The 23,659-nt window shown below is 38.9% G+C and overlaps 1 protein-coding gene across 7 annotated transcripts in view; it reads left to right on the top strand.

Moving 5' to 3' along the window:
- esrrga (estrogen-related receptor gamma a) overlaps positions 1-23,659 on the top strand; it is a 145,088-nt gene that overhangs the window by 56,834 nt on the left and 64,595 nt on the right. The window contains exon 1 of one of the 7 annotated variants that reach the window (XM_008405749.3): positions 2,772-3,075. The exons of 1 other annotated variant lie outside the window; for it this stretch is intronic. Coding sequence is in view for 4 of the 6 variants with exons in the window: in XM_081605310.1 (XP_081461436.1) it covers positions 13,846-13,901 (56 nt within the window). In the remaining 2 variants the exon portion in view is untranslated. Of the gene's footprint in view, positions 1-2,771; positions 3,076-13,433; positions 13,906-23,659 lie in introns of those variants that run through there. 5 more of the 7 variants (XM_081605310.1, XM_081605308.1, XM_081605313.1 and 2 more) reach the window with 5 other exon arrangements.

Here is a 23,659-nt window from a genome sequence, read left to right as displayed (position 1 = left end):
GAGGCAAGAGCAAACTTCGTTTCAACTCCACTGGATACAAATTCAGATTGAGGCCAATTACAGACTAATAGTGTGATCCACTAATTTCTTTCTCTAATTTTCTATTTAAGGTTATGTTGCACCTTCAGTTAGAATCTTTGAAATAGATAGTAAGTATGAATTATAACTTTTTTCTGCTTTGTACGTACAAAATGTGTAGCATGTTATTATTAATATTGTAAATATTTTTTTTATTATTTATTTTATTTATAAATTGAGAGTTTTTTTCTTAAAAGTTACCATGCAACATATGTGAATATGTCAATGTGTGTAACTTTAGTCAGCATGACATTCATCTCTCTACTTGGCACTCAGAGACGCCTTCCTCGTCCGTGCTGACTTAGTGTTACTGTTTAACATATCCTATTAATATTAGATGAGAATTGTTTGTATCCAAGTGTACCGTTAACCTTAGTACATGTGTACGTCTGCACACACAAAGCCCTTCTCATAGAACCTGTAGCTGTTCACCATCTGGCATCAGCAAATAGACATAGATTTTCAAATTTAGTTCAAAGAGAAAACTAATCTTTTGTTTTCTTTTTTGTTTTCTTTTCATAAATGTTAGGCTTCAGGGAAATCTAGCCTTGGAATCAGACTTGGAATTGTGTTTAAAATTTTTTTTTTACTATTTTAAAAAAAACTAAGCAATGTTTAAATGTTACAAAATGTATAAATAGAATTTTTATTGAAGTTTATGTGACTGAGTATACTGGACAAAGTTTTTTCAGGGTACACTGAGAGATGAGAGATTTTATGGAAGTATTAAACATGCCCTCTGTTTATTTGTCCACAAAATAAAACATCAATAAGCCCTTAGTTTCTTTCACATGAATCAGATCCTTTGTGATTCAGGCCCTATGCATGTATTTGAGTGTAACATGTAAGAACTTATAAAGATGTGGAGGATGTATTTTTACATAAACCTAAAAAAAACTAACAAAAAAGGTTAGGTAAATAATTAGTAAAATGCTTTAGCAAATTAAATATTTATGTATTTTACCTTTTGTTTAGGTTTTGGTAAGTTCTTTGACATTTGCTGTATTATAAGATCCATGTTGGTGCGATTACACCGCGCTTCATATGTATGTGCCTGTGTGTCTGTGAGCATCTGTTCATATGGGGTTGGTGAGATGGGGTCCTTGAGTTGTCAGGTTGTAATTGAGTAACTCTACTTCAAATGCATCTCTATTAGTGCTGCCTATCAGTGTGCAATCACTTTGTCATTCAGTGTTCCAAGCTCAATTTTCAGACTCCCAGAATTGTATTGATGCTTATATTTGTACCAACCCTGCTGTAGTACTAAAATGTTAATAGATTACATTTTCTAAAACTCAACTCTTGCTGTGGGAAAGAAAATCCCCTTTCTTCAAGGGTGATTCCTCCAAATTGTTGATGCAGGATTCGGGTTTGGACGGCAACTGAAATTTCTCTACTAGCTTACACAATGTTGTTTCAGGTGAGTAATTCAGTTACAGTCCATCCATAAAGTTCTCAGAATCTATTCTTAATACAATCCACCTTTGGCTGCAATTATAGCCTCATGTCTTTTGAATATGAGGGCATTAGCTTAGCACCCAGATCTTTAGATTATTCGCAAGCTCCATCGGGTGTGAGGGGAGACACATCTATGGACAGCCATTTTCAGAACTCTCCAGAGATGTTCAGTTGTATTCACGTCTGACCTGATTTGGCCACTCCAGAACATTCATAGAGTGATTTTGAAACCATTCCTTGGTCGTGTGCTTTGGATGTTGTTGTCTGAAAAATAAACTGGTTTTCATCTCCAATGTCTCTGTGCATTGCTTCATATTTCTGTCTATCCTGACTAGTTAACACTTCATGATGTTGAAATCACATTTCTTCACTGTATTGACCTGGTGGTCAATACAACAACCTCCATCATGTTTGGAGGAAAGTCATGCCTGATTTCCATGATGTCTGGCACTCAGACCAAAGAGTTCAATCTATGCCTCATTAGACCAGAGAATTTTGTTTTTCATGGCCTTAGAGTCCTTCATGTACCTTTTGGCAAACTCCAGATGGGCTGCTGCCATGAGGCTTTTATTAAGTAATGTCAGACCACTCGACCACAAAGGCTTGATTGGTGGATTGCTGCAGAGATGGTTGTCCGTGAGAAACTTTCTCCTCTCTCCACAGAGGAGCTCTGGAGTTTTCCAGCTACGAAGAGTCATGGTGGTAACAAATATCTTAATAAAAAAGTGAAGAATTGATACTTTCCAGATGCAGTGTAAGAGCAGTGTAGTGATGGGTTGGTCATGAACGTTTCGGCTTTTAGAACCGGGTCTTTGAAGAGAACGATATGTGCGGCTTTTCTGTGGATTTTTCTTCAACCACCAGGGGGCTCTTTAGTAGGAAGTGAATCGTTGGAAGTCAGAATTGGAAATCAGAGAAGAAAGTGCTAATTTTCATTTAGATCAAACGCATGCTAGCAGCAGGCATGAAGGAGAAATTTCTTCAAACTCATACCCGCTCATCATGGAAACCACACGAAGAAGTTCATATGACGCCGCTTTTAAGTTGAAGGCTGCATGTAAGCTCGAATCCATGATTGGAGACACAGGGCTGCGCCCTTAATAGCAGATTTGTGGAAAACCGAGAGCAGCGGAGATACCAGCGGCTTATAGCCCGGTGTGGCTTATATATATGTTTCCAGTTAAAAAAAAAAAAAAAAACTTTGTGTGTGCCGCTTATGGTGAGATGCGCTCTATATCCCTGAAATACGGTAGTCTTTCTGATCGGCTATAAATGTGCAGTTAAATGCCTCACTGACAGGGGGCAGTGCTGAGCACCATAGACACAACGAGCACCAGGTGCTCTTCTTCTACGCATTGAAACGACTGAAAACAGTCGTGGGGGAAAATAACCATTCAAGGCCACACTGCCTTTGGCTGCCAGATTTTTGAAAATGAAAGGGAAAAAGTCACACGGAATTTTTTTTTATTACATTTTTTGCAACAGAATGACAGAACTATTCATGGAGAAGGATTTGCATGGACGCTATATAAAATGAAGGTAAGATCATGTGACATGCGAACTTATAAAATATGCTTTTATCTTTCTTGCTATTACATTGTTAGTTCTAAGCTTTAATTAGTTATGATCAAAATTAAAATATAGTTTCTATATTGTATTTTAGATTTGTAAATCCGACTATGGTGGAGTTTGTGCCTCACCAGTTATAAGCCCCATCCCATGTCACCGGAATGCATGTGCTAAATAAACTGCTTAGCTAGTTATTTAAGTATCTTGTGTTTAGACAATATCTGTTGTATATTTGCTGACAATAATTATTTGTTGCAGCATGTAAATCTAGAGAGGTTGTTGTTAAGTCATTTAAAAAAAGAGTACAACTAAGAAGTCGTATTGCCAGAATACAGAACATGGGCAAAATAATCTATTTCAACAAAATCTTGTTGTTGAGATGGAAATAATAAGTCTTATATTTCCCCCCAGTATGACTAAAGTCATGCTAAGAATGGTTAAAATTTGGGGAGTTTGAAGTTTGATCAGAGTGTAACATCTGTGTTACAAATGATTAGAATCAAACTTTTTGTAATGCAGGAATAAGCAACCAAATAGGCTAGTAGTCCTTATCTTGTATTTGTATATATCAGAAATTCATATTCTTGCATAAAATCAATTAATGTCTAATTACTAGTTGAGGTTTTGCTCAGGAATTGGTTGGAGGAAGAGAATCTGCATCTGTGTTATATTGCCTGTTTTAGTAAATGATTGTTTTGGCATTTATGTTTCCTGTAATGTAGAGTTATGTAATCTCATGGTAAATTATGATATGGAGTTAAAAACTGTTCCTTATTGAAAGGTTGAGCACTTCCTCTAAATCACATTTCTTCTGAAGATGAAATGGTTTTATATAGACTGGGTTTTATCTATAAAAATGACCTTAATTAGCAAAATAGAGAATTTTCAGGGGGTTTTGGTTAGTTTATACATTTGCAGATCTATAGATTAGGTATGTTTTTCATTGGGCATTTACGTGTTTATGTATGGTATCAGTATGTCCTCTATGTCCCTGTATTGTTCCACACATTCTTTTTCTTCACAAAAAGTCATGGCCTGACAAGGTGCTGCGCTCTGTAAAAATTATGCCTTGTTTATACGTATTTATTTCCCCTTGACAGTTTAATTATTTCTGGCCCCATTGGAGGAAACCACATAAAAAAAACTTCCCATGTTCAAACAGATTCTAATTAGAAATGCTGGGAAATTAAAACAGAGTTGTTTCAAAATGCTGTCATTTTTCCAGGACCTCGTCTGAAATTATGTCTCAATCAGCACAAGCGGAAATAATTACTTGTATACCTTCTAACTGCCAGCATTTACCAAATGGCAAAGCAATTTACAGCCATCATGGCCTGAGAAGCAATCATTGGGCCAACTATAAATTCACAAGCCGACGGTTTGGAGAGCTAGATTGGAAGGAAGGGTTATAGTGGAGAATTAGAGAGAGAGATAAAGAGAAAGGGTGTGTCTTTCTCCAGAGGTTCTCCCTCAATTTCTGTTCAGTGTTTTGTCTTGTGTTTTCCTTTTCTCCATTTCAAATCTTTTTTTTTATGCCCTCAAACCATTCATTTCACTGTTTCACTTCTGCTTTTTTAAGGACACCTCGTCCATCGTAGTGTCTTCCATCTTTTTTCTTGCATTGAGACCACGACACCAAGAATCACACATTAACACTTACACACACCTTTCAAATGGAGGAAGCTGCGATTAAGTGATTATTTTCACACACACCATTAAACATACTCATTGCTCACACAGACAGAGCCGAAAGCCTGGATAAAAACATACATGAGCAGAGACACTTAAACGGCAGCACACATTGGACTTAAAGTAATTACTCACACACGTCATTAGACACAGACGCAGATGAAGTGGAGTGTGTTTATGGTTTGTGTATCTTTTACGGTGGATTATTGTAGCCCCTTCTTTCTTGTTGGTGCAATATTGCCATAAGTGGTAACACGACAAATTTTCATCATCTCACCAAATAGCTTGACCCAAGTAAATCAAATTTTTTTAAGATTTAAAAAGATTTATACTTTTTTATTTTCCCTGCAAAAAGCTATGACATCATTAGGTTTTGATTCAAGTCATATGAAGTAACAAAGGAAAAATAATTCAAACTTTTGACCTTTGTGTTTTTTCTCAAAGTTGTCACTCTAGTTTTAATGCAATTTCTTCACTGTCCTCAATGTAGAGTCTGCTAGGAGAGTAGCGTACTCGTGCACCAAGATGTCTGAATTATACCTGGACTTTCTCAAGAAGTTTTAGGATTCTTTCATAAATCAAATATCTGCTGCCGAACATGTTGGTCAACTCGCACAAAACTGTGAAAAAGAATTTGGCCCCTTGCAGATTTTTTTCAGTTTTTTCCTTTTTACAAAATTCAAATTTGCCCGCTCAAATTTAAACGTCTCAAAAACATACAGGAGTAGATACAAAAAAAAGTGTTTTCAAATGCCAATTTCATTAACGTAAAATAACTTAGGTAAATCATTTATTTCTTGTGTGAGAAAGGGGTTGTACTTTAAATGTAATATTTTGTTGCGCTACCCTTCACACTGACAGCTGCCATCAAGTTTTTGAAAGTTTTACATCACTGTGGATGAATTTTGATTCAATCTTATTAGCATAACTTTTAATAATGTTTGTTTTTTTTACACAAATTGCCTGTTAAAAATCAAGCTCCATCTTGATCAGATTTAAGACTTAACTTTGGCTAAGCTACTCAAACTTTTTCACTCAGGTTTTTGATTAGTTTAGAGATGAATTTGCTGCTGTGATTTGCATCATTGTCCTCCGGCATAACCCAAGTGGACCAAATCTTAAACTCCAGTACACTTAGGTTTATAGTAGAGATGTGCCAATCAGGTTTTTTCCTGTCGATTCCAATCACCCACGAGGGCCGATCACAGATACCGATCACATAATTATTATTTTTTTAATCATAAGCACTACCGTTACATTATGTGGAAAAAGTAACCGTGAATTCACCTTAATTTAGACAAAAACTTGTTTTTAATAACTTTTCCCAAGAAAAAAACAAAACAGGCATTGTGCAAATTGTACTGCTATCGGTAATACTATCTTTAACAGACTGAAAACATATGAAGGCTCTGAAGAGGCTAAATAATGCAAAGAGTCAAAATAAAACCTCTCAACATTGCCAAAGAAATTCAAGTATAAAACTTAACATTCAAAGGCAAATACAGGATCCATTACAATAAAGATTTACCAGGGGTGAAGCACGTGCTTCACCCCACGTGCTTCAGTTTTCTGCCGCAACACGCAAACTTCCCCATTCACTCAGTGCGTTATAGTTCCACATCGCTTAGGATTTGTTGCTGCGCATTTGCTCAGTGTAAAGGAAAAAGGAGACCAGCTGCACAGGCAGGCTGCGAAATGAGATTCAGGTGATCGGTTTGTGTGATCGGCAACAAGAGACCGTGATCGGCGATCACCGATCATTCACTTTTTCACGGAAATCGGCCGATTATGATCGGTGGCCGATCGATCGGCACACCTCTAGTTTAAAGTGAAGGCTGGACATTCTCTTTCAGGATTTTCTAGCACAGAGTTGGATTCGTGCTCAAATTTAAAGGGAGTCATGAGGCACTCAGATAGCCCCAAATGTCACAACAACGACACATTGTATGATTGGGAAATGGACATAATTTTTATTTTTTTTAGCACTTTTCTTTTTTAGCACCTTTTCTAGTCCTACTAGCCACTCAAAGCATTTTATACTAAACCTCTTTTTGTATCTACTGAAGGAGACCCAGTTGCAGTCACTAACTGGAACACATGCATAAACTGATGCACAGCTTGGTAAGAAACTTGGAGTTAAGTGCCCTGGTCTGGAGTAGCTGGAATCAAACCCACAACTTTTGGATTGCAAAATAACTGCTCGTCCTACTAATCCACAGTTGCCCTCTTTAGGTGGTTAGCTTTATGAGCGATGAAATGTGATACACATATTTCAAAAAGTTTCAGTTTCATTTTTCAGTCACCGTAGAGTTTTCCACAAGTGTTGGAGATTATCAAGACGTTTTGCAAATGTTACATGGTTGATTGTTTTTGTATTTGGTAGTGAAAACGTGACATTTAAAATTATAATATTACATCAGCCATATAAAACATTTTTACACAGATATGTGTGCTTCATGAAAAGTATGTTTAATACTGGCTTAAAGGTTGTACATTTCCAAAAAGGTACTTTTTAATCTGACAAATGAGCCTCATCAGAATACATGTTCTAATTTATTGAATCTGACTACACTTTTAAGCAGATTAGAACTCCTTTCCTTGACGTAGACCTGGTTTGAGACTTTCCAATGACACTTAATGTCGAAAGGAAGCTGTTTTACCAACAAATATTGCTATTCCAAACTGGTTGTTTAAATAACTGGAGTAAAAAGTGTGTCTTGTTGAACTTTATCGCTCTTTCTCCTGTAGGCTTACTTTTACTCCAAAGACTTTGCTCCCTCTATGCTGCTTTATTATCCTTTTTCCCACTTCTTCTTGTCTGTGCAAACGCCGCCTCTTACCGTCTTTATTAGTAGTGGAATTATTCACTTGGCTTGCACCTCAGTTGAATAAATTGAGTGTTGTACTATTGGAGAGACAGGCTTTACATGTGTGTCGTGTTTATGTGTGTGTAGTGTGTTAACAGAGAGACTGCAATGCGAGTCAAGTAATCCCAGCGGAATATCCCACTCATGTTCTGTTTGAGAGCGGCGTAATTAAAGGAGCGCACCTCTCCGAAGTCACCCATTTCAATACAAAACGCTGCTTTAAACAGGCTCACAGGCTGCTGGGGAGATACACAATAGAAGCACACACAAACTCGATGCTTTCTTACCCAGGCAAAACTCATTCTGTGTATAATTACATCCCTGTTCTAATTTATGCCAGAGAATATATGAATACCAGAGGATGAGAAGGAGGAGGAAGGGGAAACTAGATAGTAGAGTGGTAGCTGTCCAAATTAGAGAAAGTTTTTGGTAAAACAAAAATCGGTGAGCTAATGTGTTATTCGTGTTTTGTTATTAGCAGATTAAGCCTCTTTTTGTATCTACTGAACAATTGTCCCCACGCAAATATTATTTTAACTGAGTTCTTTGACATTTGAGCCCTTCTTATCCCCACATATATGTGGGAGGTTCTCTCAGAAGGAGGATGAACCACTGCAGTTCCCTTCAAGTTGGAGGTGGGAGTCTGAGGTTTTACTTGGACCGACACGTCTGTTCTCTCACAATATGCGTCGCGTTTAGTAGCATATCGTATACGGCCTCAGCCAGGAACATTAACATAGCTTCAATGGAAACAACGTGCATGCACAGACACACTAACACACATTTTCAATGTTGACATCTATCATCTCTGCCCTGTCTGTCCCCATTTGATGAGGTCACAACCTCAGTTGAGCCAAAACCCTTTTCCTGTAGCCTGTCCTCACTTGATGAGGTCACACCTTTCACTCTGCGGTGAAGCGCAGTCCAGCCAACATTCAGTCTGACCACTGACAGCAAGGTAAGCAGATATGACCTGCTTCACTTGTGTCTATTGAGTATTTGATAAGTGGTAAAAATCTTTCTTTTACCCAATAGATTTGCTTCAAAACTTTGAAATCAACAGAGCTAAAACTTTCTAAAAGTATGCAGAACAGTCCACTATGATGTTATAAATTTTTAGTAGAGGTTAATATTCTGTTTTTATAAATAGTAAAGTCACCTTCTCCATGACATCCTTTCTCACCCACTTTTTCTCATCTAAATATAAATGCTTTCCTTGTACCGTCTGTGTCTCTGATGAGTGTACGCGTAAGCTCACACCTCATTCCTCTCAGCTGCAAAACCTGCCTGACCTTTGTGACGGGCAACATGGCGCTCGGTTCCAATGAAATCGGTCACTGTGTGGACATGGGGCCACTTTCTGCGCGAGTTAGATCTTCCGACTAACAGTACATGCGCAAACAAATAGTTACTGTGCTGTAGCAATACTCATTGGAATGAGGGGTGTGTGTGGTGTGATTACATAAGCTTCGGTGTGTTTCATGTGTGTGTCTCCTCATACCATGCTGCTGCTGCAAAGGTTACCCAAACAGGGTTTTGGTGACAGGTTCCAGAAAGCCCCCTAAACCCAGCAGCTTTTCCAAGCAGCTGGGGCTCTCTCCTTGGCCTTGATCAGCATCTATTTCCTGCCTGGAAGTGCCTTGATGCTCTCTCCCTCTCTCACACACACACACACACACAAACACACACGCACACTCGCACTCGCACACAGAGACATATTTTCTAGCAGATTCTCAAAGAAATTAAAGTCAAGAACATTTTGGCATTTGGCTTGTTTGATCAATGGAGCTGTATTTGCTTACTAAAAAGACACATCCAGAGCTACTGATGTAGTTGATCATGCTTATAATTTCAGGGCATCTAAATGTAAGAATAAGTCAATATAGCTTTTCAAACCCTTTGATAAAAAGCCCTATATTACGAAACCTTTCAACTTGGCAGATTACTTGATGGATTCTTGTCTGAGCTGAGTGTTTGGAGCTAAGTTTATTTTAATATTTTATGATTGTTACGTTTAGGTCAAGTGCACTGATAAGATATTATAAGCAATCAGTTTCAATGTATGACAAATAATGTATGATTCTTATGAAAATATTTGAATTATTCCGAAACTGCAAAAAAACGAAGAACCCCCCCCCTCCCCCCCTCACTTTTACTGCTTAGTTTCTCAACAGTAGTGCATATTTTACTTAATTTAACAATAATTCTTAATAATTCATATTATGTAATTATTTGTAGAAGACAATGAAAATACTTTTTTTTTTTGTTAACAAAGGCCGGCATTCAAGAAGAGCACACCAAGACAAAATGAAGTTAAAGCAAGTAAGCATACATTTGGATAACGGAAAGTTCTCACTGCTGTCAGTCAGTTCTTCTGTTAAATCTACATCCCACCTTTATTTCCCATCTTTAACCTGATTGTTCTCACTCCGTTCCTGATGCATTTGCTGCAAACAGCAATCCAAAAACTGAACTCGGTTTCTCCTGCGTCTCCTTTTTCTGTGTTTTAATTGTGTGTGTGGGTGTGTGTGTCAGAATTGCAATTTGTTGTTAAGACTTTTTGTTAATATAATGATCAGTGGATGACTGAATTATATTTTACACTCATGATCACTCATACAGGGTTATTTCAAAGCTTCCTTTGCTGGCTGTGTATAAATGGACCAGAGTCCACAGCTCCCTCTGTTGGTGACTAGAGAAGTACAAGCAGAAGGTGTCTGTCTCTTCTGTTCCTCTCTGTGTCCATTGATAAAGCAAAGTAAGATACTGTGATTGTGAAATGCCATAGATACACTTTTATCACAGGCAGGATAATAACAAAGTACTTACATTTAACATCAAAGTAATAACTTTATCTGATTGTGGTTGAATATGAATAAAACTTGGATTTGTTTATGACTGGCACATTTGTGTCACCGGGTCAGCTTTCTAAGTGGACACCTCATGAATTTGTTAAAGATCGTGTTGACCAGCAAAGACACCCAAATACACACACACACGCACACGCACACGCACACACACACACACACGCACACACACACACACACACACACACACACACACACACACACACACACCTGTATTGCTCTGGGTGAACTTGCCGTGGCCTATTGAGCGCTGTGATTGATGTCGGCAAGAGTTGCAAAGGATAATTCTTCCATAGATGTCAACAGGCTGCCACCGCAGGGTCAAAACAGGCAACCCACACAGACTCCTGCACACAGTCACAGATAAAAGAGCAGAGTGGGACGTGAGTGACGTCGCAGTGCACGACTGAATTCATGCATGCAATTACTGGCTATGGGACGAACTGATGGGATCAGGTGAGATTTTACATTTAAAATTTCTGAAATATTTTGAAAATGGTTAAGTTATTCAGAGGAATTCAAAGAAATTCCACTGATGGTGACGCCTTTTGCTTTTTACGGTTATGGGTTTGTGCTTAATCCGAGGAGGGTTTGTCTACTTTCAGAGGGAAGTGGCCTAAAGGGGTCACTGTCAACATGCTCTCAGATTCACAGGCAATCGATAGTCTAGGAGGGGTGAGGTGGGGTGGGTGGGGGTCAGACAGGAGAATAAGAAGTAAGTGATATGGAAACAATGAGAACAGATTACTTCAAGACCCAGAAGATTTTTGACATTAGACGGGTTTTTTTTTTTTTTTTCTGTTGGGAATCAGCTCTGTTTATGATTTTCTGTGAGCAGTTGACATTGAGTATTTTGCTGTTATAATTAAATTAATATTTAACAGAATAAATCACCTTTTTAAATGATTGGTTGTTCTTGTGAAGCTCTGGCAGTTTTCTAATATTCACTTTAATCATCCATTTGAATATTTCTAAAGAACCTGCAGCTAGATTGTTTCATATTTAACTGGTATGTTGATTACAACATTACTTTAGTGTTCAACTCCTAATCTATTTCCACAGACTCAAGAATGATAGATGCGCATGTGTGTGTGTGTGTGTGTGTGTGTGTGTGTGTGTGTGTGTGTGTGTGTGTGTGTGATTCCCAGCACATGTGCTTTAGAGACAGAGGTTTCAGTAAAAGATTTGTTTGCACAGTGGTGGCGGCAGCATTGATTCACACTCATCTTTGTCGATGCTTATAAGCCTCTGGATACATCATAACTGTAAGTGTGTGTGTGAGTGTGCATGAGCCTCAGAGCGTCCATGAATGCGCTTGAATTCATCTCCCTCTGTCCACATGAAAAGCAGAGTCTGTGTGCGTTTGTGGGTTGCTTCTCTTTTACATGATCTCTGTTTCTAAAATAGTTACTAAATGAGGTAATAACTATATATTATTGTGATTTAGTGCAAATAATCACTTTTAAACTGTGTTTGGGTTTGTTTCAGTGCAGCACATTTTTTGTATGTCATAATAAACTTTGACTTTAAAGATGTTTGTGGGATGAAAACAGCACCTGACATCAGCTGACGTTAGAAGTTACCTCTAGTAGATGCGTCAGAAATTTAAAATGTTGTCAAATACATGGCATAAAAAATACTGGAAAAGAGGTTGTTGTTCTTGTAGGTCCATGACACACACACGCACACACACACATACACAAATATACCCACAAACGCACTTCAAAGTAGAGATTGGTTTCAGGAAATGTTTTATTATCTGTTCTCTTCCAAATGTGCTAATTACAACCACTCCCTTTCATCTCTGCATCCCCCTTGCCACCCTTCTGATTTTCTTCTTAGAATCTGGCTCTTTCCGGCACACACCTCCATAGCTTTTGCTGGGGAACCAGAGTGTTGGAAAAGTCTGAAAACTGGAAAACATTGGCTAAAAAGACCTGAAGTTTAAATGTGTACCGTTTTTCCTTTCCTTCTCTCCTTGCCTTTCCCCATTCGCCTTTCCTGTCGGCGACCTGTTTTTACACTGACGGGTCGTGCACGGATTCTCCTGGAGTTTCCGTCTCGGTACATTCCAGCGTGTTCGCAGACACTGGAAGGAAACGGCACGCTGGTTGTTGTTGGACAGAAACAACAAGCAGCAGGGAGAACCTTGCCCCAATCATGCCCAAATCATTCCACAACAAAGGACAAGCACTGTGGAATTGCCATAATCTCGTATTTTACTGCTGAGCTGTGATGGGCTCCGCTGCGCTCTGCCTGTCTGTGTGCATTGGAAGTGTGACATGTTATTCAAGCTTTGGGTTTAGGGTCAAGCTTACACTCGTTGCTTTGATCTAGCAATTTTTCTGGATTTGATTAGGTCAATTTTGTGTCCTGCAGCCAAGCAAACTCCAAACCATGTTTTCCACCAGAAAGGTGTCTCCAGGCAAGGTGTGGGGTGTATGAGAGCTTGAAAAATGCCTGCTTTAAAACTTTTTTAACAAAGTTTGAAAAAAGCAGAAGGTAAAGTTGTTGTGTTGTTGTCTTTTTGTTGTAGACATGTAATGTTTTTGTGGGAGTTTAAATGCCAACACGGCCAAGTAATTGGAGCAGTCCAGATCAGAGGGGAGAGATTTTTTAGAAGAAGTGGGTCTTACAGATGGGTTAAGAAAGAAAAATTAAAGGAAAGAGGGAAGGTTGTCTTTCTTTAAACCTTTCTCTCACCTGTTCTATTCCCCGTTTCCTTCTTTCCCGTTTTCTTTGCTGCGCTCTTTGTCCGATCCCTCCTTCTCCACCTGCCGCTCTCCCTCTTCGCTCAGCTTTGACCCCCCCCCCCTTTTTTTCTCCACCCCTTTCTCCACCCATCCCTGCAGCCATTGGTCAGCTGTCCACCAATCACAGCAGAACCAGGACCTGAGGGACTGCATATGCAAAATCCTGCTTAATATTCATGAGCAGCTATCGGGGCTTTAAGTCGTTGATTAGGACAGCAGCACAGTTTTCTGTCCCGACTGCCCGGCTGGCTGCGTGTGCGACTACAGCCCCCCTCTCCCCCAGCTCTCGCATGCACACAGCACACACGCGCTCCCTTGCATCTATACACACACGCAGAGCCGATCAGTGCAGCCGGCGCAGAGCCTGGTAATTGTATTGCTCCCTCCAAGTGGAAGGAAGGACTGAGAGTAAGAGAGAGAGAGAGGGAGAGAGAGAGAGAGAGTGGAAGATCAGAGAAAGAAGAGGAGAAAGAGGAAACATATCAAAACTTTGATATTTTTTTTTTTAAAACCTTTTTGCTGTTCTTCAGAGGAGGTTGATGTGACAATGTCCCGGTATCGCTGATGGAGTCGGTAGGACACCCGTTATCCGAGTGTTTTTTAATGCACTCTGAACAAGAGTAGGTAAATTTTACCTTTTAATCTTACCTTTCTATGCATTAACCAACTTGTCATCTTCACTGTCTTCCACTGTGAGTGGCTGCATGTGTGTTGGTATGCCGGAGTGCAGTGAAGGTGGCCGGCACCGTGTCAAGGTTGTTTCTGCTGTCAGGTAGCACGCGATCTCTGCTCCAGTGTGTGTGTGTGTGCGTGTGTGAGTGCGTGTGTGTAAGTGAATGAGTGAGTGCGTGTGCGTGCATCTGTGTGATATTGCAGTATCCGGACAGCAGTTCTTATTCTGTTTGTTTGGAGAGCCTAATTTCTGTGACCTGAAAGCAACACACACCTGGACACACACACATACACAAAGAGTAAAGACTGCATTCTTTACTTTACCTTCTCCGTCTTCAGGAGATTGTTTTACTTTCAGTTGGATTGTACTCAGAGCCAAACACCAAGTGAGTTCAGACCATTGTGTTGAGCATGCTCACCCGAGCAGACAATCAGTGAGGTATCAGGGCACCGGGGTTACAGGCGGACCGTGGAGGAGAGCGGCCCATAAGAATGGGGAGAGGAGGAAAAAGAGAGGGGGAAAGCTGCGCTCTTAAATGCCAGAGGAGGTTGAATTTCAGACGGGCAGCTCAGCGTGTGGCCCCGCACAGAATTTAGAGACAGTCACACACGCGCGGTGACTGGAGTTCAGCTGCTCCTTTAGCTGACACTTTGCTCTTTTAGGTGTAAATAAAAGGCTGATCAGAATGCAGATTGACTGATTGCGCTAGGAGACACTAGCTTGTGCTCTTTCTTCTTTTGAGTGTTTTTGGCAATATATATAATTTTTTTAATTTAAAAATAATTGCATTTGAAAACAAAAATATTAAGTCCTTTTAGTTGTTTTCATGTTTCTTTTTTCTTTCCAGCATAAAAAGATAAAGCAATTTTGAAACTATGCATTGAAGTATAAGCCAGTGAAAATCACTCACCTTTTACATGAATTTAAGCTGCATTACAAGAGATAACAAAGTTGTGGGATGAGTTTGTTTTAGTTCTGGCTTTAAAGTAAATGGGTTTAATGAAATGGATCAGGGGTCTTCATGAGAGAAAGTCTGGAGCAGAGACATGAAAGCAAACAATCAAAAGATGTTTTACTGGTGTTTCTCAAATACATATTGCCAAACATTGAAAGGAAAGTGGGCAGTTTTTATATTTTAATCTTTCTTCTTTGTGTGTGTGTGTGTGTGTGTGTGCGTGTGTGTGTGTGTGTGTGTGTGTGCGTGTGTGTGTGTGTGTGTGTGTCTTTTGGACCATCTTAGGTGCACGACGTGTCGAATGATCAGAGACCAAAGACAGAAATGAGCAGAATCAAATTAAACTTTCCCTCTACTATTGAGCAAACTCTTGTTTGCTTTTGTAAAAATTGCCGTTTTAAACCATATGTATTCTTTAATTTCGATATTTGCAATTTATTTGTTCAGCATGTTAAAAAAAGACTAATAGTAACCTGATCTCATTGACTTTAATAGAAACTTCAGTTATGATTCTAATACAGCTTTAGAAGTAAAGTAAAAAAAAAATGCTTTAATGCCGATTTTAATTACTATCATTTGTAATCAGTTGACTTGATGTCCAGAACAAACTGTGGGTTTAAGGTTCTTCCAGCTGCAGGGACACAACCCTGAACGATGTGTCCGTTCAGCTCAGGTCTCCCTGCTCCACGCTGAGGTTTCAGCTGAAGAATCCACACCAGTCTCTGCTTTCCAAACTTTGAAATAGACCAGAAAACATAATTCTTTTTGTCTTACCAGAATATTTACCTTTTGCATGGTTATATTTGTGCAGCAAGGTGTGTTGAAGAAAAAAATTAACACTCAAAAAGGAATCTTAGCATATTAACTTCAGTGGAATGAGTCTGTTTTCACTTGTGTTAGATTTTTTTTTTTTTTGCGACTTTTTTTTCTGCATGTGCTCTGTTCCCTCTCGCGTATTTCAGAGGACCCTGTGGTCCAGTCACCCGTCTGTCCGCTCCTTCATCCTTCCATCGATCCATCTGTCCACCATTCTCTCTTCTCCACTCAGGCTTTGCCTCCTTTGCTTTGAGGCACAGCTTTCCTAATTAAAATATTAAGGATAATGATGATCATACCAATAATAATAACAAGTACCGCTTAAGCTGTTAACATAATTACATTCCCCCCATGTCACCATATACATACAATTTGCATATCATTAAAATATAATTTTTTTTTCCTACCGCGACTTCTGTGAATTTTTATGATTTATTTTTAATTTTTTTGTGAGTGCAAAGAGGGCAGACCTGTGGAGAGAACTGCACAGCGGCAGAGGTTTGCAGTGCGAATAAGAAGAAAAGCATAACGTTGCACAGATTTCATTTAGAATTATTAAGCAAAATGTTTCTGCACGTTTATTTCAGTAACCTGAAAATAAAATGAAAATAATTTTCTGGCAGAGGGTAAATTAATATTTTTCTTTTTCTATTGTAGATGATGAATTTTTCAATCTCATTAAAAAAAGGAAACGATGATTTATCAAAAGTCAGACATGTCAGGCCATGCTCAATATTTTTTAACCCATGAAAGTCGCTCAATGTTCTACTTTGAGAAGAAAATAACGAACCGAATTTATGAAATATTAACTGATTTTCTTGAAGAAATTTAAGCTTAAAGGCCAGATGTCCTGCAAGTGCTGAGACAATTTATCTCCTTTTTTGTTGTATTACTTCACAGTAAAGAAGAGACCAATTAATGTGAAGAGGAAAGTGCCGAGGTTTTCATGGAACAGTTTTGCGCCCTCCTTTTTTTTTTTTGCACTTATGTCTTTTTTTTCCAGGCCATGAGAAAAAAAGAAGCGATAGAGGCAGAGAGGTAAAGCTGGCTGCAGGAAGGGACGGGATGGGGGGGAGGAGGGCAGACCAAAAAGAGATTGCGTAAATTAAAATCCTTTTAATCTCCTTATAAAATCATTTACTTAATTCATCTGTCAAAGCATGTCAATATGTGCTGCAATGATTTGCAGCCTGCGAGTGCGTCTCTGTGTGTGTGAGCGGGTGTGCACACGTCTGCTTTTTTTTTTTTTTGCACGAATTTGTGACTGCCTACCCACAACTTGTGTGTGTGCTGGTGTGTCCCTGTGTGTGTTCACGAGTGACCCAACGAGGCCAGTACGAGGAAGAGTTGTTCGTCTTTTTTTGTGTCTTCGTCGAATCCCATTGTCAATCTTTGCATTGTACGCACAGACACAGACACACACACACACACGCTCACGCGCGCACACACAAACAATTCCAGACTCTTGCCCAGGCTCAAGGTGGGCCTCTCTCTCCTCTGAAGACTCTGGGCATTCCAGTGGTAAATTGTCCCGTAAAGAGCAAGATGGAATGAGAGAGACGGACAGAGCGAGAGGTGCGAAGTGAGGGGGGCCGGGGGTTTGCTTTTGTCTGACACCAACACTCAGGAGGTCCAACGGACACACATGTATGCATGAGCGCACACATGTCCACAGAAACACAAACTCTCACACACACACACGCAGCGGAAAGCACCTTCTTCTGAAGGTTTTGCAGATAAAGCATAAACACGTATGGGCCTTGCTGCATCAATAATTAAATGAAGTACACCTGCAACCACCGGTTTTAATTTATCTAAAAAAATATTTTAAAAAGCAGAATAAATTAAAGGGAATGACGGGAATTTCTCCGATTTATATGCAATCCATCATTGCTCGGAGTGTGTGAGAGTATGTCACGGGTCAGTGCAGGCCTTTATGTGTTGAAAGAGCAGTAAGAGAGACTTTACCAGCTGTGACACACACACGCGCGCGCGCATATATACACTGCAATTAGCTTGTACACCGCACTGGCTGTGAAGCAATGTGTGTGTGTTTGTGTGATTGAATGCCAAAGTGCTGATTGAAAAGAGACAGAGAGAGATGGCACAAGACGATGCAGCTCATCTTTTCCTCCCCACCCACCCCCTACCCTTTTCTCTGCTGCGCTCATCCGCTTATTCTCCGCGTTCCATCATCCATACATTCCCGTCATCCATATATCAAAATGTGCATTCAATTATTATTCCTATTATGATGATCTATCAAATCATTTATGCTCCCTCTAAGAATTACTCATCACACAGCCGCTCCTGACTTTTGTCTCATCCAAGTGAGAGGTTAGAAAATCACTTCTTTTGGGCACGTTGATGTGAGGCAGATTTTCCTGTGCAGATTTAAGCTTTTATTTGTAAAAGAAAGGGAATAAAGCAACTTTGATTTCTGTGACATTATGTTTTATGCATAATTTCAGCAGATCAGTGGTATTAACTGTTGAGCGGACTGTTTTAAACATTTGTGCGTGTGAAGTCATTGTGCTGTGTTGAAAGCTTCCAAAGCTCTTAACCACTGCTAATACAAGGAGACGGCGAAGACTTGGCCACAATAGAGAAGGTTCAGATGGAAAGAAGGTGTGCATACCCGCGTGTGTATGCGTGTGTGTGTGTGTGTGTGTGTGTGTGTGTGTGTGTGTGTGTGTGTGTGTGTGTGTGTGTGTGTGTGTGTGTGTGTGTGTGTGTGTGTGTGTGTGTGTGTGGAAAAGTGTGTTGCAGCATTGAGCAGGTTCAGGTGTCCTGTCTTTCTTTTTTCACTTTTTCCTTTTTGTGCGGTTTGTGGGAAGAGCCTATAGATTGCCTGTTTGAGAAGTCGTCCTTTTTTTTTTTTTACGTGCTCAAGCTGAGAGTCTGATTAAATTGTCATTTTTCGACACAGTGTAAGAGGTTCAAAAAGACAAAAAAAAAAAAGAATGATAGAGTGGAACAGGAAAGAGATGGATACAAGGGAAAGAAATGAATATTGAGGAAAAGAAATGAATGACCATGCCGCCTTTCGGCTGACAGTGAAATATTCCTCTTCTCATTCAGCCATCATGCTTCATGTGTGTGCCTGATGGGGAGAGAATGACAGACCGTCCCAACACCAGCTTTAGGTTGTTTTTTTTCTTTCTCTACATTTTCCTTCTTCCTTATGCTCACATGTGCACCTGGAATTACTTTTAAGTTTTTACTTAAATAATTGTAACTTCTGAATAAATCTTTCCATTGAATGAGTGTATCTGATATCATGTATGCACTTCCATTTTTTTTACACTTTCAAACATGTTGGTGTTTTAGAACATGATCTCTCCCCTTAAACAGACAATAATAAACTCACAACTTTCTACCGGTAGCTGCCAAACAGGACTTACGTTTTTCAGAAAAAAATATTTTAAATTTTTTTCGTCGTCAAACTTACTTTTTATTTTATTTTTTTCTAAAGTGTTTTTATTTTCTCTCCCTTAGTTTTATTAAACCTAAACCAGCCGTGCAAATGTAAATCCATACGTATTACTAAAACTTTGTTCCAGTGTTGAGGGCACAACGCAGCTCTCTTTAACCTCCCAAGATTCATTCCATCCATCCATCCATCCATCCATCCATCCATCCATCCATCCATCCATCCATCCATCCATCCATCCATCCATCCATCCATCCATCCATCCATCCATCCATCCATCCATCCATCCATCCATCCATCCATCCATCCATCCATTTTCTTTACACCCTTGTCCCTTAGTGGGGTCGGGAGGGGTGCTGGTGCCCATCTCCAGCTAACGTTCCGGGCGAGAGGCGGGGTCACCCTGGACAGGTCGCCAGTCTGTCGCACCTCCCAAGATTAAATGTTATAATCAGTGAGAATGCATTCAATGCATTCTCACTTATAGTGATTCTGTTTTTCTTTATCTTTATTATTATTATTATTATTATTCTGTCTTCCGTACGTTTTTCATGGTTTAACTACTCTCACTATCTTTCACTAATTGTACTAATTTATATATCAAAACGTTCAGCTCCTTCAGGAGAATGGTGCTATGACTTTTGGTAACCTTCACTATTGCACTTTTTGAAATAATTGCCCTTTTGTGCAAATCTTTTGCCCCATTATTTCCTATGGTGGAACTCTCTAACTGATTTCAGTTACTTGAGTGTACACTCTAGTAACTGCCGTTTTTGAACTTTTTCTGCTGTTTGACAAACAAAATTATGCTGTTCATACATATTTCACTGTAGAGAAATATTTTATGCATTAAAATGTAGCCACTAGTGTCTATTTTATGGAATTATTACTATCATTGCTACAGGATTTACTGTTTTCTGTTAAACTCCTCTGGAGTACAACCTTGTCACACTTTCTCCTATTCTTTCAATGTATTTTCTTCTTGTGCTCTGTTTTTATCTGTGTCTATGCATTCTGCTTGTCTACTTTTCTGTTTTCCTTCTGGTTCTACTGGTTTTACTATCTTTTAAGATCTTCTACAATCTTTAATCAATTTTATAAATTCATATATCAAACATTTCTGCTTCTTCTGATCCTTTTTTCTTTTGCTCTGTTTTACTCCTTCAAATATTTCTGGTTTACTGTTTCCACTAATTTTTTATACTTATTACTGTTTGACTATTCAATTGTTTCAACTATTCCTGGGATTGCACTAATTTCCCGTTGTTTCAATTATGCTCTTTCTTAAACTCTTTTTCACTTTTTCAAATAATTCAGGTTGCACACAAACTCCTGCTTCTGCTGAAGTCTGCTATAATTTATATATTATATAATTTATATAATTTATGCAGTATAATTCACTATTAATTCACTATTAAATATATTAATATAGTATATTCACTATTCAATTGTTTCAACTATTTCTATGTTTCTATGCATTTTGCTTGTCTACTTTTCTGATTGCCTTCTGGTTCTACTGTTTTTACTATCTTTTAAGATCTACAATCTTTAATCAATGTTATAAATTCATATATCAAACATTTCTACTTCTTCTGATCCTTTTTGCTTTCGTTCTGTTTTACTCCTTCAAATATTTCTGGTTTACTGTTTCCACTAATGTTTTATACTTATTACTGTTTCACTATTCAATTGTTTCAACTATTCCTGGGATTGCACTAATTTCCTGTTGTTTCAATTATGCTCTTTCTTAAACTCTGTTTCACTTTTTTACTTTTTCAAATAATTCAGGTTGCACTCAAACTCCTGCTTCTTTTGCTGAATCCTGCTATAATTTATATATTATATAATTTATACAGTATAATTAATTATTAATTGACTATTACATTATTAAAATAGTATATTCACTATTCAATTGTTTCAACTATTTCTATGTGTCTATGCATTTTCCTTGTCTACTTTTCTGTATATTCCTTTGGTTCTACTGGTTTTACTGTCGGCTAAGGTCTTCTGCAAACTTTGATCAATTTTATCAATTCATATATCAAACTTTTCTGCTTTTTCTGTCCCTTTTTGCTTTTGGTTTTCCTCTGTTTTACTCCTTCAAATATTTCTGGTTTTTCTGATTCCGCTAATTTAAGCTTTTTGATGTTTCACTGTTCAATTGTTTCAACTATTTCTGGGTTTGCACTGATTTCCTTGTGTGCTAATTGTGCTCTTTCTTACGCTCTGTTTCACTTTTTGACTTTTTCAAATAATTCATGATGCACACAAACTTCTGCTTCTTCAGCTGAATTCTGTAACACTTTTGCTAAGTTTCACTACTTGGCAAAGGATTTCTACAATGTATGACTAGCTTTCTTATGCTTTTTTCCAATTTCTTACTCTTTGTTCTCAAGTTTCTTATATTTCTCCTTCAATCATTCTGCAAATATGCTTATTTGGCTCTTTATGTTAAGTTTCACTTCTTCAAATATTTCTGGTTGTGTACTAATTTCAGCTTCAGCTAATATCTGCAGTTTGCTACGTTTCACTGTTCAACTGTTTCAACTATTTCAACTGTTTCAATTTCTTCTGCTTTCTTCTACTTCTTAAGCTTTTCTCCACATTTTTTTGCATTTCTGCAGCAGTCATTCTGCAAATATGCATTCTCACGGCTGTTTCGCTAGGAACAGCTATTTTTCTAATTTAAATAATTTTACTTGTTTGACTCAGGATATGAGCTGTGAAGAAAAACTTCCAAGGGACTGCAAACATGCTCTGTGTTACTCTTTGTGCATGATTCTCAAAAAAACACGAGTCCTGGATGCATGGTGAATCTCTCAAAATAAAGTGTTGCATATTACCATCTCTTTAGTAGTTTTTCAGCATTCCATTAGGCTTTATTTTACTCATGAACATATGAAAATGTGGAAATGCCTCCAACATTCTCATGCATGAATTCAAACATTTCAGTTTTCCTGTAGTGTGGTTTGAATATACCTCTTGATGCGCCGTTTACTTACAATGCTACAGATATTACTGAAAACAGTGGTGAAAACGCTGAGGAAGTTTATGCTTATAAATGTGCAGCTTAATGCAGAGTAAATATTTAGTAAAGCTCTTCAGATGGTGAAAATATTTAAACATATATATATATATATATAAGTACACAATTAAGCCAATAAAAAAGGCGAAACAGTTCTTGCCCTCAGGAGTTGCATTCCTTTGCGCAGCTGATCCGCTCTTTTCCTCACCCCTGCTGATAAGTCATTTTTCCTTTATCTCTGTCTTCCTTCACGATTCCTCCCCACCGCCACCACACACGCACACTCTCCTCTTCTCCCTCTCCACACGCCCCTCCCTTGTGAAGCTGTCACCTTTCTGCACCCGCTCAGTCCCTATTAAGGCCGACAGCCCATCTGCCGCCTGCCCCGCTAACAGCTCCCGTCGCTAACGCTAACACACACACATCCGCTCAGACACACACACACACGCACACACACACACACAGTGCTTCATCCAACCCCACCTGCCCTGATGTGCCTGTGGTCACGCGCAGTGCAGCACTGACACACATTCAGAGCAGAATATGCTTATCCGCCCACTCATTTTAATGCGTCCAGGACACACAGTGAAGGGATTGCGTCCAGGACTTTACCTATCCCAGGTTTTTGTCCAGTTATGTGCTTTAAATGATAAAGCATTTCTGCTGTCAACAGAGGAGGTTAAAAATAAACGCATTCCGGGGGCTACAATTTTGCTGCTAAGAAGGGCATAATTTGGCTCCTTTTTTTTATTTACCTGAACGCTTTTTTTTTTTTTTTTTTTTTTTGCCCTTTAAGCTCAGGAGATCTACTGAATCCGCTTGTTCCCTTCTACTGCGATCAGGCAACTGACTTTGTCACATATTCTCTACGTTTAGGCTTTCTTCAGTGTTTAGCCAAATTAGTTCGAAAAGCATTTTTGAGCACATTTAGCAATGCACATTCTGGACGTGCCTGTAAGACCTCAGGCTGAAGGGGTAATTAGGTGGGGCAGTTGCAGCTCTGCGTGCACATGTGTGTGCGGTGTGGCATTTGCTCCCTTCAGGGATATATGTGTGTTGCATTAGTAGGACTGGTAACTGTCTCATCAATCACCGCATCACCATGTCTCTCACACACACACACACACACACGCGCACGCACACACGCATGCACGCACCGACGCACAGAAACCTTGTTGTGGTCATTCTGTTCACAGATGGACCAGCAACACATGACTGAGTCACTGAGCATCAGAAAGACACCCTCAATCTCCCTACCTCCCAACTTTAACTCGCATACACACGCTGTGTGTGTGTGTGTGTTTGGGCTGTGTACGCACACTGATAGGTGCTTGAAATAGGTAAGGAAGAATCACAAAGGTTAATACTTTGTTTCATTCTCTTTTTTTTAACTTTACATTCAGAATAATGCACACTTTAATGATTTTAGAGGTAATTACATCTGAATTATGGGCTGAATTTCAAATATTAATTATG

Source organism: Poecilia reticulata, chromosome 3, assembly GCF_904066995.2.
Source record: "Poecilia reticulata chromosome 3, P_reticulata-male-v2, whole genome shotgun sequence".
In the NCBI taxonomy this organism is placed as follows: Eukaryota; Metazoa; Chordata; class Actinopteri; order Cyprinodontiformes; family Poeciliidae; genus Poecilia; species Poecilia reticulata.
Note: the sequence above shows the minus strand (reverse complement) of the source record. Positions and strands in the feature narration are given on the sequence as shown.